Genomic DNA, 16,603 nt, shown 5'->3' with positions numbered 1-16,603 from the left:
TGTTGACAAGTATTTTGTGCAAATTACATATTTGTCATCAACTTTCTTAAGATAATTAAACATGTAGTTTTGGTTTTGGTTTTAGTTTGAGCCAAATGCTGCTAAAAGCATTTATTGCAAAATTTTAAAAAGCATTACCAAATAATAAAACAAAGTTATAACTTTACACATACAAGTAATGACAAAACTGCTTAAATATAAACATTTAGATTATACCACACTTCATGTCCAGAATGCTTAGCCTCTATCTCCTAAACAGAATTTGTATGACATTAAGCCACAATTTCCCATTTTTCCTTCTAACCCGAGAATAGAGGCCTCTCACAGGTCACCACGGGGAACACAGCAGGTCATGCATGAGTGGTGGTAAACCAAGTGGCCAGCAGCGGGGAAAGCCTCATAAATTGTCCTGCCACCTCCCAAGACCAAAGGAATTAGCTGGCCTTGACTACTGTGCTTAAGCTCTTAGCTTTAACAGCCAGAACCTTGCATATTACTCTTAAAAGGGTGCTGTCACTTAGGTTTTGTCTGAACAAGATCAGGAAAGGAGACGAGATATAATTTAGTCACATTTTAGACTTAGCCATAATGAAGTAAGAACTGTTCACTGCATGTGTGTTTTGTATGCTATTAGATGAGACTGTAAAAGAAGCCAGGAGAAACTAATGGAGGTCTTTTAACCCATGCTGGTTTACTTTAATGTAAATGCTAATAAGAAAACTTTATAAAAAATGGAAAATCTGGGGTAAAGGTTAAGCCAATAAATGGATATCAAGAAGACAAGCATAAAACCAGGGCTCTTGGTCCCATGTGAACCAAGACAAATGGACACCCCATTAAGGCCAGTGTAAAGACTAAGACTTTTACTCCAAATGAGATGAGAATTCACTGCAGGTTTCTGAGCAGAAAAACAACATCATCTAAATTTTACAGGATCACCCTGGCTGCTATTTTGAGAAAAAATTAAAGGGGGCCAGAATAGCAGACCAATTTGGGGCTTATGGCTATAATCTAGCAGTGAGAACAAAGACAGTAACTCACTGGTGTGGAGATATATGTACAGCCTGAAAATGGTATCTGTTCAGCTAAAGATAAGAACAGTTAAAGGGGGAACCTACCCATGGGCTCGATTTTCAGGTCTGTGATGCTGGTGATTTCATATACTAGTGTACAATGGAGGATCAGAATATCATAGTCCAAAGACATCAGATATGAAAAGCATCTACTTAATTCCTCTTAGACTAATTCCATTCTTATCAAACAACCTTCTAATCATAACATAGGTACATGTATTTTTCATAGGAAGGGAATACATATATCAGCAAATATGAGCATCTATTCTACCTGATGGTTTTAACTCTAACTAGAAATTAACAAATTGGATTTCTGGTGTTTTTATGCATCCTCTTTTATGAGTTTAGTTCGTTCATGGCTATTTCCTAGAGCTTCATCATCTCTGGGTATACGAATAACTGAATTTCTTAATATACCTAGCAGAAAATAAGACCTGGAAAGTGGTGACCCTAAAAAGTCACTCTGAAAAGACTTGTCTGAGCTGCCACCTGGCCTTATTGAAAGTAATATTAGAATATTCCAAGTAAATTAGGGAATACTTTGTTACTATGCCCTCATTAGAAAAAAAAAATTAGTTCTCAAAGTTATCATTGAAGGATTTTTTGTTGTTATTGTTCTCTTTCTTGGATATATGATTGTCCTTTCATATCATTTATGTGAGATATAATTCATTTTCAGAAATGCACACAAATGTCTGTTTTAAAAGTACTCCAATAGATGAAAAGTTACCGGCAAAGAACTTGTGCCATCCTGAACAGAAAGGATCTCTGAGGTCTCAGCACGGTCGCTCTCCTTTTTGGAATGCTGATCCACGGGAAGAGGAGCCAGGCTGGAGTATTCATCACTGTCCTGGAGGGTGGAGCGTTCCAGTTCCTCCAATAAAGCATCTATATCATAAGACACAAGGTATCATGATTTAAAATATATAAGTCTTCTGGAATAATTTCCCCCTTAAACAGCCCCACTGTGCCTCCATTCATCTCCTTCTTATCTTGCATTAAAGCTATTTTCAAACATCTTCCCTTACTCCTTATTTTACTTCAAGAATGTGGTCTATTCTATCAGGAGGTGTCTTAAGCCTCCACATGCTATGATAGCCTGTTTCTTGTTTCCTATGGTTGCATTCAATTTCATATTCTCAATCTATAATTTGACTCCCTTTATTGCAGCATATTGATTTTTATCATTCATTTCAGGTGAACTGCCCATAAAGATCCCCAACTAAAAAAAAGTAAATCCTACATATTTTTCTTATCAAAAAAATATAAGCAATTATATTACAGTTTTTAAAAATATATCAGGACAGTAACATTTACTCTTAATCTTGATTATTTTTTTCTTATATTCCAAACACCTAACAAAATTCTCAAAGCTAAGTATATGTATTCTGTCTTTTAGGGTGTGGGGATAAAAGAAATTGAGAAAAAAAAATATCACAAAATCAAGCAAGATGTGGTGATGTAAATCGTTGAGATTATTTCTCCTGTATTTTCTTGGACTTTACAAATATTACACTATTACCTTTATGATATAATGAAATTAATAATAATTAATAAAAATTAACACATGACAGGCACTGTGGTCAGGAGTTTATATATTTAATTTAGTCATCCTAATTTTTAGAGGCAGGTAATATCATCGTCCTCATTTTGTAGATCAAGAAAGGGCCAAATAAATTGTTTGAGGTCACATCACTACTGAGCACACAACCTGGCTGTCAGCTCTTGGGCTATCTGACCTCCAGCCTCTGCACGAACTTCAAGTCAGAAATTCCAGTTCCCATTCTCATGTGGATGTCTGCAGCCATGCAACCCTGGATACATCCGATCTCATCTGATCTCGGAAGCTAAGCAGGGTCAGACCTGGTTAGTACTTGGATGGGAGACCACTTAGGAAGACCAGGTGCTGTAGGCTTTAAAACAATAACAACAACAACAACTCTCAACATTCTCGTGCAGATTTTCTGGATCATCTGGGCATGACATGTTCTTCTCTGAAGCTGTTTTCTTATCTATATAATGGAGCACTTAAATTACAATAGTATTTTTCGAATTGTGGGTTGAGACCCATTAGTGGATCACCAGTGGTTTTCTTACAAGTTAGTTTTTAAAAGTTTGCAAAGTACTGATTATATTATTTCTAAGGATCTGCCTAGTTCCAAAGTCCTCAGATAAGGAATATGAACTTCATTCTCATGAAAAAAAAAAAAAAAACCTACACCAGATTTTCATTTATTTCAGATGTTGGAGGGATGAGTATTTCTTCATGGCATAAGAAAAGATCTAATCATTTTTTTTACAAATAAAATCTATAGCTCTTTCAAAATCGTCTATCTCACAAAAATATTGAATTTTATGCACCATTTTAGAGATAAGCAAACTGAGCTAAATTCTTCAGGGTGAATTACCCTTCAACAAATAAATTGTAATGGAAAAAGGAGATGGAAGGGAAACCAATAAATTAAAAAAGACATTAGAGACTTTTAACTAATTTCAGTATATGAACCTTAAACAAGTAAACGAAAAAAGAAACAATCAAGAATATTAAACATTGACAGGATATTCAATAATATTAAGTAACTACTATTAATTTATTTTATGTAAGGATATTTGATAATATTAAGGAATTTCTGTTAACATTTTAGGTGTTATAACAGTATTTTATGATATTAAGGAATTACTATTAAGGATTTTATGGATGTGGTAATGGTATTATGTTTATTTGTGTAAGTATATATATATTTATTTTAGACATTACGCTGAAATATTTATAGAGTTTAAAATTATATACTATCTGAAATTGCTTTAAAATAATACAAGAATGAAAGGAATGGGTGAGTATGTGAAATAAGATTGGCCAAGACTTGATTGTTTAAGCTGGTTGATAAATAACATCAGATTTCATTAAACTATTTTCTTTACTTTTGTATATTTTTAAATTCTCTATAATGAAAGGTTTCTAAAAGAAAAAAAAACTTCTTTCCTCACAACTTTACTATCCAGACCAAATGCCAAAATTCTGAGTTTCAAATTTTTAGTCTGTATCTTTCTATTAAGAAATAGCTCTTTTCTTCTCTCTTTTCTAAACTTTGCTCCAACCAGAAGTCATAGGTCCTCCTGGATTCAAAAGAAAAAGACTGTTAAAGATTAGGAGAGAGGGGAGGCTCTCTACAAGAGAAGCAAACCATATCACTAAGAGTAGAAAGTTACCCTTAGAGACACCCACTAGCCAAAGTTACTGAAACTCTCCCGACTGGGTCATGAGTTAACAGCCCTTTCTCTTCCTGTTTGCTGAGTGCACATATCACCAACACCCCAAAACAATCTTGCCTTTTGCCAGATTCCGTAATTTGAAGATGACCAATTTCAGTATGACAAATACCAGATGACTGGTGGTAAGGGGTACTAGACTGAAATTTCTAGTCCTTGTCTGTGTGTAGCACTTGATTTGTGGAAAATAATCAGATACTGAGCGTTTGAGCCAGTACACTTCTAAAATCGGAGAATACCTTGTAGCTTAATCTGTTTTGGTGTCAGGTGCACCTGGGAGTGACGCTGAATTAGTCGTTTTGCTTTTCTTAGTTTCTCATTTAAAAAATAAAAAGTGGATACTACTCATTTGAGAGGATTGCTTCAGACACTAAAATAATTAACAGGTAAAAATGTCTTAAGTCACTGAAAACTATTAGCTCCTTTTTAAATTACCTGCATGAAAGCCATTAGGTATCCCTAAAATAAAAGAGCAGAGCTGGACTCTAGTGAAACTCAAGTGGAAATGTGAAATTCCTGAACCCCCATACAAGATAAGAATTTGGATTCTATCCCAAATCCAAAATATATTCTACCCCAAGTATCATATAGGCTTTACCACCAAAACAGTTCGATATGTATTTATCAACCACCACCTTTTCCTCTTCCCTCCTGTAATTTGCCTGCCTCCCTTTATTCCTCCAGCTCTTAAATTATACTCCAATTTTTTAAGAAGACAATATGCAAGATAGTGTGGGGGTTTTTTTTTTGTAGTTGTCGTTTGCACTTTTGACATACCTCAAATATACAAAAATCCAGAACACTGTGAAATACATACAGCTTGGAAATTGGGTTAGTGACTCAGTGTTAGTAAGGAAGCCAGCAACGAAAGTTGGCAAACGATATGGAATGAGTCCCAAGAATGATAAACCTTTCATTATTCCAAAGTTTGAAATCAGCGATCTCTCTTGAGCCATGTGGCCAATAGTTTTGCTGCTGGTTTTCAATACTTTGGTATGGAAGGAGGTATCATATTTGCAGGCTATAGTAATCTGTTCCTTCAGAATTCCTCTGAATAAATAGCTTAGCAATAAAATCACTGGAATTTTAGTGCCGTTTTCTTGATTTAACACTAAATCATGGAACAAATGAAACCACCTTGGCCTTTCTCCAACCTTTGTGAATTCCTTCATGCTTGTATTTCTATGTCTTCCTCTCCTAACACCTTCTTCTTTCTTTTTCTCCCCAAATCACATCTCTGCAGTTGCCAACTTGTATGATCACCCTGTGATCTCCAGTAGCCCCCAAAGGATAAATGCTCATAATAAAACAATTTCAATCACAATTCAATCCCAAATTGTTTGCGCAGAGTTTATTCTGTAGTTAGCATCACACTCTCCGCCATTTATGCCACTGAAAACAAAGAACCCGTATTTTCCCCCAAACAATCATAGTTCCTCATGCTTCACTCTTGTCTAAGCGGAGGTCAGGAGAGAAGTGAAAATAAAATCTTCCAGCACTACTGTTCATCTAGCCAGCAGCACTTCCCACCACATATGGAGACAGCAGCCAAGTCTGTATTCCCTGTTTCTCCTCCAAGAAGCTCCTCACTCACCCAACTCTTCCATTGTCACACACCCAAGATGCTCTCGTGCCACAGAGGTTGTGAGGTGCCGCCTTGGCGTGTGCTGCAGGAGAGGACCGCGAAGGAACTGAATGAGACAGTGTGCAGCAGCCTCTACAACCTTTTTGGTTCCTGTATTTGCTTAGCACTTCCTCTCTTTTGATTTAGTGAGGGTTTTTTTTTTTCCCCCACTTTTTTGTAGGTCAGAGTTTTAAAAATGAGACCGACAGAAAGGCGGGTAGTAAAATTGGAGTTCTGGTGGTGCTGGCCAAGGTGATTAAGAATCAAAATTAATTGCGAAAAATGTGAGCACCTACTATGTGCCAGAATTCATCTTAAATTCATGGAAATGGCATATTTTCAATTGTGGTATCCCACAGTAACTGTGCATCGAGGAATCTGATTTGTGTGTGTGTATGTGAAGCTGGGGGACCGTGGAGGCATAGTCTCCTTCGTAAAATTTGCATCAGAGCTATCCAGCTGTCTTTTTTATTATTATTTCATTTTGCTGTCTTTATTTACTTAATTATCCAGAAATTATGTTTACCTGTTTTGCTGAATAGATTGTAAATCCATTAAATGCAGCAGAGGCATAACTCACATTTGGATTCTCAAGGCCAGGTTATTTCAGTGGTCCAAAATGCAAACAACTATAAGGGTCATGAAGAATAAAACTGGAAGAGTTCAGACACCAGGTGCTAAGCTACAGACATCTCAGTTAAGTTTAATTCCTCCCTAGTTACTGCTTTATAGCAGTCTTCTGAAAAGCGATGAAAAACTTTTCTTTGTTACCACTGATTTTATTCACCTGAATGAAATAAAACATTTACAAAAGGCCTATTATGGGAAGCCAGTGTGTAAAGAACTATAATTATAGCTCTGTGAAATAGATACTACTTCCATTTCTACCAATGGTGGAGTAGATTCAAGGAATAGTAACTTCCTAAATAGAATTAATAGGTAGCTTTGCTACTACTAAGTCCACATTTAACTTCGAAGACTGTGAACTTTCCTCTACAACTCAGTGGTCTTTTTTTTAAGGTGATCATTCTCCAAACCCTAGAGACTCTTAAGGCTTTTTTTTTTTTTTTTTAATGGAGCCTCCCATTCTGCATTACTATGAGCAGCCATTGGATGTCAGTGCTCTTCCAAAAGTCTACTCACTGCAAACGAGTTTGAAAAAATTCCCATCCACACTATGCCAGTTTGCACAACTGAAATGCCATTAGCTCCATCAAAGTGTAGAACACTCAATAGAAAACAGAAAACATTTGTCTAATCTGCAGTGGTAACTGAGTCAAAATATTAGGAGGAAAAATGCGCTTCAGCACTTGGCTTGCAAATATTGGACTCTATCTGCAGTTTAACTGAATGATTCATGTGAAAGTTAGAATTGGATGCCAGATCTTGTTTACATCGCTTTCTTTTGAGCATTTTATCTCCGGATGCTTTATCGTCCAGGGGTAAGAAATTAGTCCTGCAAATCGCCCCTTGATTATAATGGGCGAAAGGAGGCAAGAAAGGAACGCAAAAGGCCCGCTGTCATCACCAAACGCAACGTGTAGATAAGCAAATGGAAACTCTCGTTTAACGCATTAAGACGATTTAGTTGCATACCCTAGTGGCCACAAATTCTGACAAAGCTGCTAATCTGTTTCCTGTGCAGCAGAAACATTTGAAAACCGCAGAAGCAGGTGGCTTCGGAGCGGGAAGCGTGAGGGAGATCTTCAGTCTCTTCGGGTTGGTGACTCTAGTCATGCTAACTTCCCTCCAGGCCAAGGACCGCAGCCAAGTTAAGAAGCCGACGCCAGCTCCTTGGTCTCCACAATGTCTACCGGAAACCAACTCCACAAGTCTTTCCACAAACTTTGATTAACAATCAAATAAGAGGTGAGAATTGTGCTACGCCCCCGGCGACCCAACGGAACCAGATTCGGTCCCTGACCTTTGGGGGCTCAGTTTAGTGGGTCAGACGCAGGATGACGAGACGAATATTGCATACATGAACGTTAGCTGGTCCCAGATAAGGTGCCACCTATCCCAAACCAAGGGCTGTTACGTGACAACCCCAGTAATGCTTCGCCAACGCCAAGCAAAAAAGTCGTGAAATCTTCCCAAGAAATCCTCCAGTAACTGGCCGAACATTTACAACAGATCTGCGCAGGCGTCGCACCTAACCCGGAAACACTGCCTCCCTGGAAAAGTAAGCCTGGTCTGTGTAAATACTAAACTACCTTCCCCACCGTGCGTCAGTCAGAAACTCCCCGGCATCCTCTTCTCCTCTGGTTTCCTATCTTTTTCCCTAAAGCATTAAGAGAAATGAGACTTCATCTCCCAGAATGCTTTTGGGCAAGTTAACCATGCGCACGCGCCGAAGAGGCGGGTCCTCCTTGCCCTCACGACCCCGCCTCTGTTCTACCGCCGCCATTTTTTCAGAGACTTTCATCCGGCAGCCGACGCGGCTTTTTTTCTTAAAGGAGAAGCGACAGCTCTAAAAATTTGCCCCTTCTCCCTGCAAGACCTGGCAGCGCTGGGGACAGAAAGGCCACCACATACAGGAAAGTGGGATCAGGGTGGAGGCAGAAGAACGCCGAGGCTACTTCCGTGGCCTAAGGAAGGCTAGGAAGAGCCCTTGTGGCATTAGCGGCTCCTTAGGGAGGCAGGTGCGCGCGCAGCCACTCCAGGGTGCGCGCGAAGCGGGGAAAGAGGTGCGTTTTCTTCCCACCAACCTCCTCGCGAGACCTGCCTCTCTCACTGCCCCTAACGCGCGAGGAGCTCCGGAGGGGGGGGAAAGGTCACTTTAGGATTGTCGCGAGACACAGCCGTTTAACGGTGAGAACGGGTGCGCGGGGAAGGAAACCTCGCGCGCTCCATTGGAGCTCTCTCCTGATTGGTTGAAAGGAGCGGTGGGGGAGGGAACCGGTACGTCGCTGCGTGAGAGACCGTGGGGGGCGGGGCGAAGAAGCCATTTCTCTTCTCCGATTGGTCCGCTGAGCGTCTGTGTCGGGGGCGCGCGCGCGCCGCCAGCGGTAGCGGGCCTTGAGTGGCAGGGGGTGGGGGGGGGGGCCGTGGGGGGGGGGGGGGGGGGGGGGGGGGGGGGGGGGGGGGGGGGGGGGGGGGGGGGGGGGCGCCCTCGGAGCCGGGCGGAGGGGCGGGGGGAGAGAGGAGCGCTGAGGGAGAGAGCAGGACGCTCCGGGAGGCAGGGGGGCGGGGGGAGCAGCGCCGCGGCTGCCGCCGCCTCCGCCTCCGCCACCTGGGACAAGGGGGTGGGGGACGGACGAGCCCCGATGCCGGGGGAGAAGGAAGAGCCGAGACCCCCGGAGCAGCAGGACCAGGAAGGGGGAGAGGCGGCGGCGGCCAAGGCGGCTCTAGAGGAGCCCCAACAGCAGCCCCCCGAGGCGGCGGCGGCGGCGCCTGCGGGGACCACTAGCAGCCGCGTGCTGAGGGGAGGTCGGGACCGGGGCCGGGCCGCTGCGGCGGCGGCGGCCGCTGCCGCTGCTGCCGCTGTGTCCCGCCGGAGGAAGGCCGAATATCCCCGCCGGCGGAGGAGCAGTCCCAGCGCCAGGCCTCCGGACGCCCCAGGGCAGCAGTCCCAGGCCGCGAAGCCCCCGTCTCCAGCTCAGGGCAAGAAGAGTCCGCGACTCCTGTGAGTAACGCAGTCTTCCAGGCGGTGGGAAAGACCCCCTTCGCTCCGCACGCAACCCTCTCGGCTCCCGTAGCGCCCACTCCACGTGACATCCTTCCTGCTCTGCCCCCTGCCGGCTCGCACGCCAGATGTCACACCGCTTTCCTGGTAGCTCTCTTATCACTCCTTCCTGGCCCTATCCCAGTGTCCTCTGTCGAGCCACTTCCCCACTCCGTGAAATCGTTCTTTGTAGGATAGGTCTCTTCTGCTCCCTAGTGAGTCACTCCTTCCCTGCAGCCGCAGGCTTATCTCGCACTCTGGCATCTGCACTCCCTTTGTCAGCCTATCCCTTTCCCTCTTACGGCGGCACTCCGGTATTACATCACATCCCTATTAAGAAATCAACAGCGCGATCTTAGCCTTCAAAAGTGTGTCCCCCCTCCCCCCTTAATTAGTTCAAGAGCCAGTTGTACCAGTATCTTTATGTAGCTTTTCCCACTCCACTGAATTTTCACATCATTCGTTTTAGAAATTTAGTGCTTACCAGTGGGGTAAAAACTTGGCCCTGCCAATTTTGTTAAGTGTAGTCTTTTATATAATAAGCTTAGATTAAGGATATTCGCTCATTTTTTTGTTTTCGCCAAGTCGCGTATGTTTTTTTGTTTGTTTTGGCATACGTCTTAATGAAAGAACTTCATCCTTAAAAATTAGACTTACCTGAAAAGAATTCCTGTATTTCCTAGAGATAATAGAGGAACCAGGAATATAACTAAACTGTTTATTAAAATAATGTTCTTATGTTGAAAACGCTGAAGCTCGTATATTTGTAAATTCTAGAAATTAATCACATTCACCATTGAATTCATTACTGAAAATATCGTTACTGAAAATATCTTTTATCTTTCAAATGAAAAAAATTAGTGAAAGCAGGGTCAGAGTTTTAAGTACTTGCCCCTCCCCAATAGTGTGGCAAGACTTGGCTTACACCAGATCTGGTATATTTAAATTTTGAAACATGTTTGTTCCAAAATTAAGAGTTAAATTCTCATTAGCTTTATTCGAATATAAATTCCTTGGACAAATTTCTTATTAAACAGCTGGTACCTCAGTTTCCTTATCTATAGGACATAATGTTAATCCCTATGTGATTAGTTTGAGAATTAGATAATGTGAAACACTTAACACACAAAGTCCGGTACAGAGTGAATGTTTATTTAAAGCTATTGTTTTGAGTGGTGGTGGCATGATAGAGATTTAAGTGGCAATATTGGTGTGTTTTCATATAAATTCTGCAAAATTTTGTTTTTTTTTCTCATTTTTCTTGTTATACATAGGAATGTTAATATATTTTTAAAATTCCTTTCCATTCTCACCTACCCATTCGAAAGTTAAATTTACCTTGACACATTTCCCTACTACCATTTCATCAGTTTTACTTATAGAAATGATCTCTTAAGATAATTATAGCTAGAGTAGTACTTTTACCTACTGTCATGGTTTATTTTTTCCCTAACTCTTGGCCAAAAAGTACTAAATGACTTTTTGTTTCCACAATATAAATGTTTTAACAGTCAAACTTGGATAAAGATGACTTAATTAAATCCCTTCACTTTTTTCTCCACAGTATTCTGTGGGAAGGAATAGTCTTAGTGTCCCTCCCTTATCCAGTATCATAAAAGATATTAGTGTTCTTTTACTTTCTTTTAGCCTCAGAACTATCTCTTGATTATGTGTACTAAATTATGCAATTCTGATTGGATTTTTGAAACAAGTTCTCATCATAATTTTTTGTTACACATTTTCAATTTACTGCTGTGGAAATCAAAGGAATCCTAAAGCATTTCAGCTTGGTAAACCTTAATTTAGCTGTAATTGGGCCTGGTACTATGCTGAGCTAAGGTTCATAAAGATAAATGAGACATGGATCTCATTTTCAAGGACCTTGCACTATAAGGGGAAAGTGTATTGATCATTGGAGGTTTTATCAGACCTGGTTTACAGATTTTCAGAGTGGTAAAAATAAAGTTTAAAACTAAGTAGGAAGTTTAATCTTTTAAGACATTTCAAGAGGTTTTGTGATCAGTTTACTGAACCCTGGTCAAATGTCTTCTGACCTTGATTCAAGTATGTTTTCCAAATAACATCATGACAATTTAAAAAAGGGAAGTAAGAGGTTTAATCTCTATTAATAACTTGTTCTATTCAGGTTATTTTTCCATATCCCAACATCGACCCCTAAAAATTCCCAGTAATCAGCTGTTTAACCTACAATTGTTTCTCTTAATGAAGAGACAGCAAAGTGTACAGTAGTTTAAAGGTATATAAAATAGAGGTTTGGTTTGATTGAAACCTCTTTTCTTATTAGAAGGCAAAATAATACAGTAGAAAAACCATTGGACTTTACGCAGAAAGTTTCAGGTCCCAGCTTTCTAATACTAAGTGACTTTCGGCAAGTCACTTAACCTCTTTAAATCTGCTTCATCTATAACTGATAATTAATGATTTGTGAAATGACCTTTATAGTTGAATGATAATTAGGTTACAGTTTTTCTAAACTTTCTTAAGCTTAAAACAACTTACATTTGCATTGGAATGTTCAGATGTTAATGAGAAGAGTAGGAAATCTGAAGGGAAATAAAATTTTTTTTATTGAATGTACTCAAGAGAAAGGCATAAAGTTAAATGATAGAATCAATATAAATAAAAGCTTAAAGGCTAATAATAAGTTCTTATATTTCAAATACAGATGTATGTATATACTTGTTTACATTTTTTTTAAATTCCATAAATTTTTTTTTACTCATGAAATAAAACATCCATTGTTTCCATATTGTTTACTAATATAGAAACAGTCTAATTGTTAAATTAGGTTAAAATGCAAAAAAGCTTTTCATTCTACCATATGACAGTAAGTCTCGTTTATCAGAATTTAAAACAGCCAATAAATACTTTTTAAACTTCTATTTTAGCTGTTGGTTAATCCTACCAACTAAAACTGAGTATTCTTAAATGTACTCCTTTAGGTTCAGATAGGTTACAAATAAAGAAAATATTGCTCTATTTTCTGGTATATGTAATTCCATTTTGGTTTATTTTCTTGCTAGAAGTAAAATGGTAGTAAACCTTTGGGTGACACTTTTCTTGGTATTTACTTTTGTAAGGAAAAGATGAGGATCGTGGATAGTAAGAATGAAGAGGCAATAATATTTTGAACTGAAAAAACTTATGGCTCTTTGGAGAAGGCTTCAGTTGTACAAAACTAAGATCCCGAGTTTACCTTCTTTTGTGATCAGTATAGTAGAAACATTGAACCATTCCCAAGGTTTTCAGAAAGTTTATTCTACATTTCAAATTTTAGCAATTATTTTTGTGCTTCTTATTTAGAATTAGGATGATTAACAGTTATCTTTTGCTAATCGTTATTGAGACATTGGTAATATAATTTAAAATAAAGTTATAATGCCAAGCTATTTTTAAAAATATAGAATGAGAAAATAAAAGCTATTCTTTCTAAAGAGAACAGAATTTGCATTATGTTATGGCTTCTGTATTCACTTGGATATTCTTTTGTAACATAAGAGTCTTCATTTGTATTAGGTTTACTTTCAAAAAAAGAAAACTTTGTACTGCTGAGAGATACTGTATGACATCTTTATGGTAAAGATCCAAGGCATGTTGATGTTTGAATTTGGGTAATGGGTATAAGGGGAGGGGGGCTGGTTCATTATACTGTACTCAACGATTATGTATGATAGGAATTTTCCCAAATTAAAAACATGGGAGTAACATTTTTTTAAATTAGTAGTTTATAACAAATTAAACTCCTTACTGTTGCTATCTAATTTGTAAAGTGCAAGTTGTATTTATTTCTGAGATCTAATCTTGTTGCCTTTTTAGAAATAGATTTTGATTTGAGTTTAATAAATAGCGTTATGGTTTTCTTTTAGGTTCATTAAATTTTTATTATGAAAATTTTCAGATATAAAATAGATACAATAGTATAATGAAACCCCCAGTGTTTATCAGGTAGATTTAACAATTATTGAGATTTTTGCCATACTTGCTACCTCTGTCCCTTTTCCCTTTCTTTTTCTTTTGGCCAGAAGTATTTTAGAGAAAATTTCAAACATTATTTTACACAAACATTATTTTATTCCACCCCTAGTTACTGCATTTGTGTAAAATAAGGACATTTTATTATATAACCACTTAATATAACAAAATTAGTATTTTTTTGGTGTTAATTTTTTTTTTACGTAGAAACAACTGTGGAATGATACTCTAGCTGTATGCTTAGATATGATAGCTACATGTGGCTACTTAAACTTACAAATTAATCAAAATTTAAAATTTAGTTCCTCAATTACACTAGCTATTTCAAGTACTAGGTAGCCACGTTGCAACTATCATATTGGACAGTTCAGATACAGAATACTTTCATCACTGCAGAAAGTTGTATTGGGCAACACTGCACTAGATGCTGTCTATGTCACTCTGTAGATGAACCTGAGAGATAAATAATTGCGTCTTAAAGTGTGTAAAATTGTTCATTTAATATTTGATTCTCATTTCTTTCAGATGCGTAGAAAAAGTAACAACTGACAAAGGTAAGACTTGGTTATTCTTACCTCTCATTTACATTACACTGATTATAATCTGATAGAAAATAGAATGAGCTTCAGTCTGATTATTCATATTGTTCCCATTTAAAAGTGACTTTTATTTAGTAAAGAATTATTGGAAAAGATATAACTTGTTTAGATATAACCTGTTTAGATAACAAAAGGTTTAGGCAAGCAGAATTTTTTGGCATTATTTAGAAATCTAATGGGAAAGCAGATTATTTGATGTCAGTTTATTGAAGTTTTTAAGCTGCTGTTTTTTTTGTTTGTTCATTTTTTGGTTTTTGTTTTTTTGAAGTAACAAGGAGAAAGGGATGATACACAGTGTACAAAGTAAAGTATAGACAAAATTTAGATACTGGTAGAGACTCAAATTATAAATGTAGTTTGAAGAATGGAAAGAAAAGCATTCTAAGATTGCATCCCGGTGAATAATTAAATGGGATCATTAGGTCGTTTCTCTTTAAAGAGTTTTAGCAAACCAGATATGTTAATTGAATGTAGTCTTCTGTTTATCTGAATTATAAAGGGAAGCTAATGTTTGCTTTTTCTTTTAAAGCACTTTTTAAAAGAGACTTTATTTTGGCTTTGCAGATTGGGTTATCGAAACTGACCCTATCATGTGGGGCCAGTTGCTCATTCACATCATTATTTGTTCTAGTTATTGACTGTTCCCTGATGCTAAGTTTAACTGTATAGCATCCTTCTTAAAACTGGAACAAATATACTTTTAAGCATATTTCATTTATTGTGTCTGATATTGGCCCAGTCCTGATAGAAGTGTACTTAATAACTAAGGGGTGCCACTTAATTTATATGTTTATGTTCCCTCTCTCCCCTCCCCTCCTATATATATGTAATATATATAATATAATATGGAAAGCTTTATGTGACTATTTTGTCTAGCAATTTTTGGTTTTGTTGCTGATGTTACTTGGAAAATAGGGTATGTCTGCCAGGAATGGAGGGGATTGTGTTCCTTATTTAGAGACCATTTTGGAAATTTTATGATGTGGGGAAAATGTAGAGACAGGTGATAATCGAATACCAGAGCAGTTCTTATTAAAAAAAAAAAAAAAAAAAACAGTCTGCTATTAATCAGAGCTAAAATTATTTTGTGTGTCTAAAAAGTATGTCTCAAGAAATTATTTTGGGCTGCTTTGAGGAGAACTTGCAGATGTGGTTAAAATTTTGAACCCCTGTTGAGAAATAAACTTATGTCTTAAATCAGAAATTGGCAACTACGTCTTTAACAGTATTTGTACATCTATGGAGAGGCTAAAGCTGCATTGTGGTCATTTCAGTCTCAAAATCAAACCCATTCTAATCCAGCATTTAAATGCTCTGGATCTAAAGTTAGAACTCAGGATTTGAGTTCAAGTTCTGTCTTTTATTGCAAATAATTTCAATACTTGGCATCCATTGAGCACTCCATAAAAGGTAGCCGTTAAGTTTGTAAAATTTTGAAGAAATAGTCTCCAACTCCCATCTCCATTCATTAGTTTACCTGTTACAGTAGCTTCAACTCTGTGAACAGTACACAAAAATTGTATCTTACATACATTTATACAGCTGGATCAGTGAATAAAGAAATAATGGGTGTAGTAGTCACTTTTTTCCTGTGCTGTTTAATATTTAGAATTTACTTCAATTCTTTCCCTTTTTCTTGTATTTAACTTCTCAAAAAGTAGAATATTACTTCAGACTAGTTTTCGTGTTCAGTCTGCTGAATTTTAAGTGAAGTAACTCATACTCATTCCAAAGGTTGAGGTTTTTTCAAGACTTTGAACAGGTTGTGATATTTTCTAGAGATATGACTATCTCTGTATTACTAATATTAAAAAGATGTTTTCAGGATTTTTAGTCTTTACTCCAAACAACTTGAATTATATGCTTTCCTTCAGTTAAGGATAAGAACGTTTGACATGATGGAACAAATAACTAATATTGCACCCACAAAAAAGCAAGTTGCTGTTTTTAAATTATTAAATTGAAAAGTGCCATGTTTCTTTTTCAAACTGAAATAATAGTAAAGAAGCACATTAGTATTGATCCCTGTTCCTGATATATTTATTTAACCCTGATTGGGTATATATAAAACAGATGGAAACTGGCTTTGCAAAAATAGTGTTTATTCATTTAGTAAGTAGTTATTGAGCATCTACCAGATGTCCAGCACCATTGTAGGTACTGGGTTGTGCTGGTAATCAAATAAGTGCAATGAAGAAATTAAAACAGTGTAATGTGTGATGAAGTTCAGGGTGGAGAGGCTAAGTTTCCATGAGATGGCATGGTGACATTTGAGCTCACACCTAAATATGCAGATAGATATCTGGATGAAGAGCATTCCACACAGAAGCAGCAAAAAGGAGAAAGCTGAAAACATGAAAGTTTAGTTTGCTCTATGCCA

At 37.9% G+C, this 16,603-nt stretch overlaps 2 protein-coding genes and 1 non-coding gene across 6 annotated transcripts in view; 2 read left to right on the top strand and 1 right to left on the bottom strand.

The window, feature by feature from the left end:
* Positions 1 to 8,617, bottom strand: part of LPXN (leupaxin) — a 38,363-nt gene extending 29,746 nt beyond the window's left edge. For 2 of the 3 annotated variants that reach the window (XM_011385736.2, XM_011385737.2), the window contains exons 1-3: positions 7,564 to 8,617; positions 5,938 to 6,010; positions 1,804 to 1,961 (exon numbers count right to left, since the gene is read on the bottom strand). In XM_011385736.2, the coding sequence (XP_011384038.1) occupies positions 1,804 to 1,961; positions 5,938 to 6,010; positions 7,564 to 7,704 (372 nt within the window). In that variant the 5' untranslated portion in view covers positions 7,705 to 8,617. Of the gene's footprint in view, positions 1 to 1,803; positions 1,962 to 5,937; positions 6,487 to 7,563 lie in introns of those variants that run through there. The other variant, XM_023526263.1, reaches the window with a different exon arrangement.
* LOC111734094 lies at positions 2,870 to 2,988 on the top strand. Its single transcript, XR_002778304.1, has one exon. It is a non-coding gene; the product is annotated as a 5S ribosomal RNA (ribosomal RNA).
* A 450-nt stretch (positions 8,618 to 9,067) lies between the features above and the next one.
* Positions 9,068 to 16,603, top strand: part of ZFP91 (ZFP91 zinc finger protein) — a 36,305-nt gene continuing 28,769 nt past the window's right edge. The window contains exons 1-2 of one of the 2 annotated variants that reach the window (XM_011385740.1): positions 9,068 to 9,592; positions 14,150 to 14,178. In XM_011385740.1, coding sequence (XP_011384042.1) covers positions 9,234 to 9,592; positions 14,150 to 14,178 — 388 coding nt within the window. In that variant the 5' untranslated portion in view covers positions 9,068 to 9,233. The remainder of the gene's footprint in view (positions 9,593 to 14,149; positions 14,179 to 16,603) is intronic. The other variant, XM_011385738.2, reaches the window with a different exon arrangement.

This window comes from Pteropus vampyrus, unplaced genomic scaffold, assembly GCF_000151845.1.
Source record: "Pteropus vampyrus isolate Shadow unplaced genomic scaffold, Pvam_2.0 Scaffold771, whole genome shotgun sequence".
NCBI classification, from domain to species: Eukaryota; Metazoa; Chordata; class Mammalia; order Chiroptera; family Pteropodidae; genus Pteropus; species Pteropus vampyrus.
The sequence above is the reverse complement of the archived record's forward strand: the minus strand, read 5'-3'. Positions and strand labels throughout refer to the sequence as shown.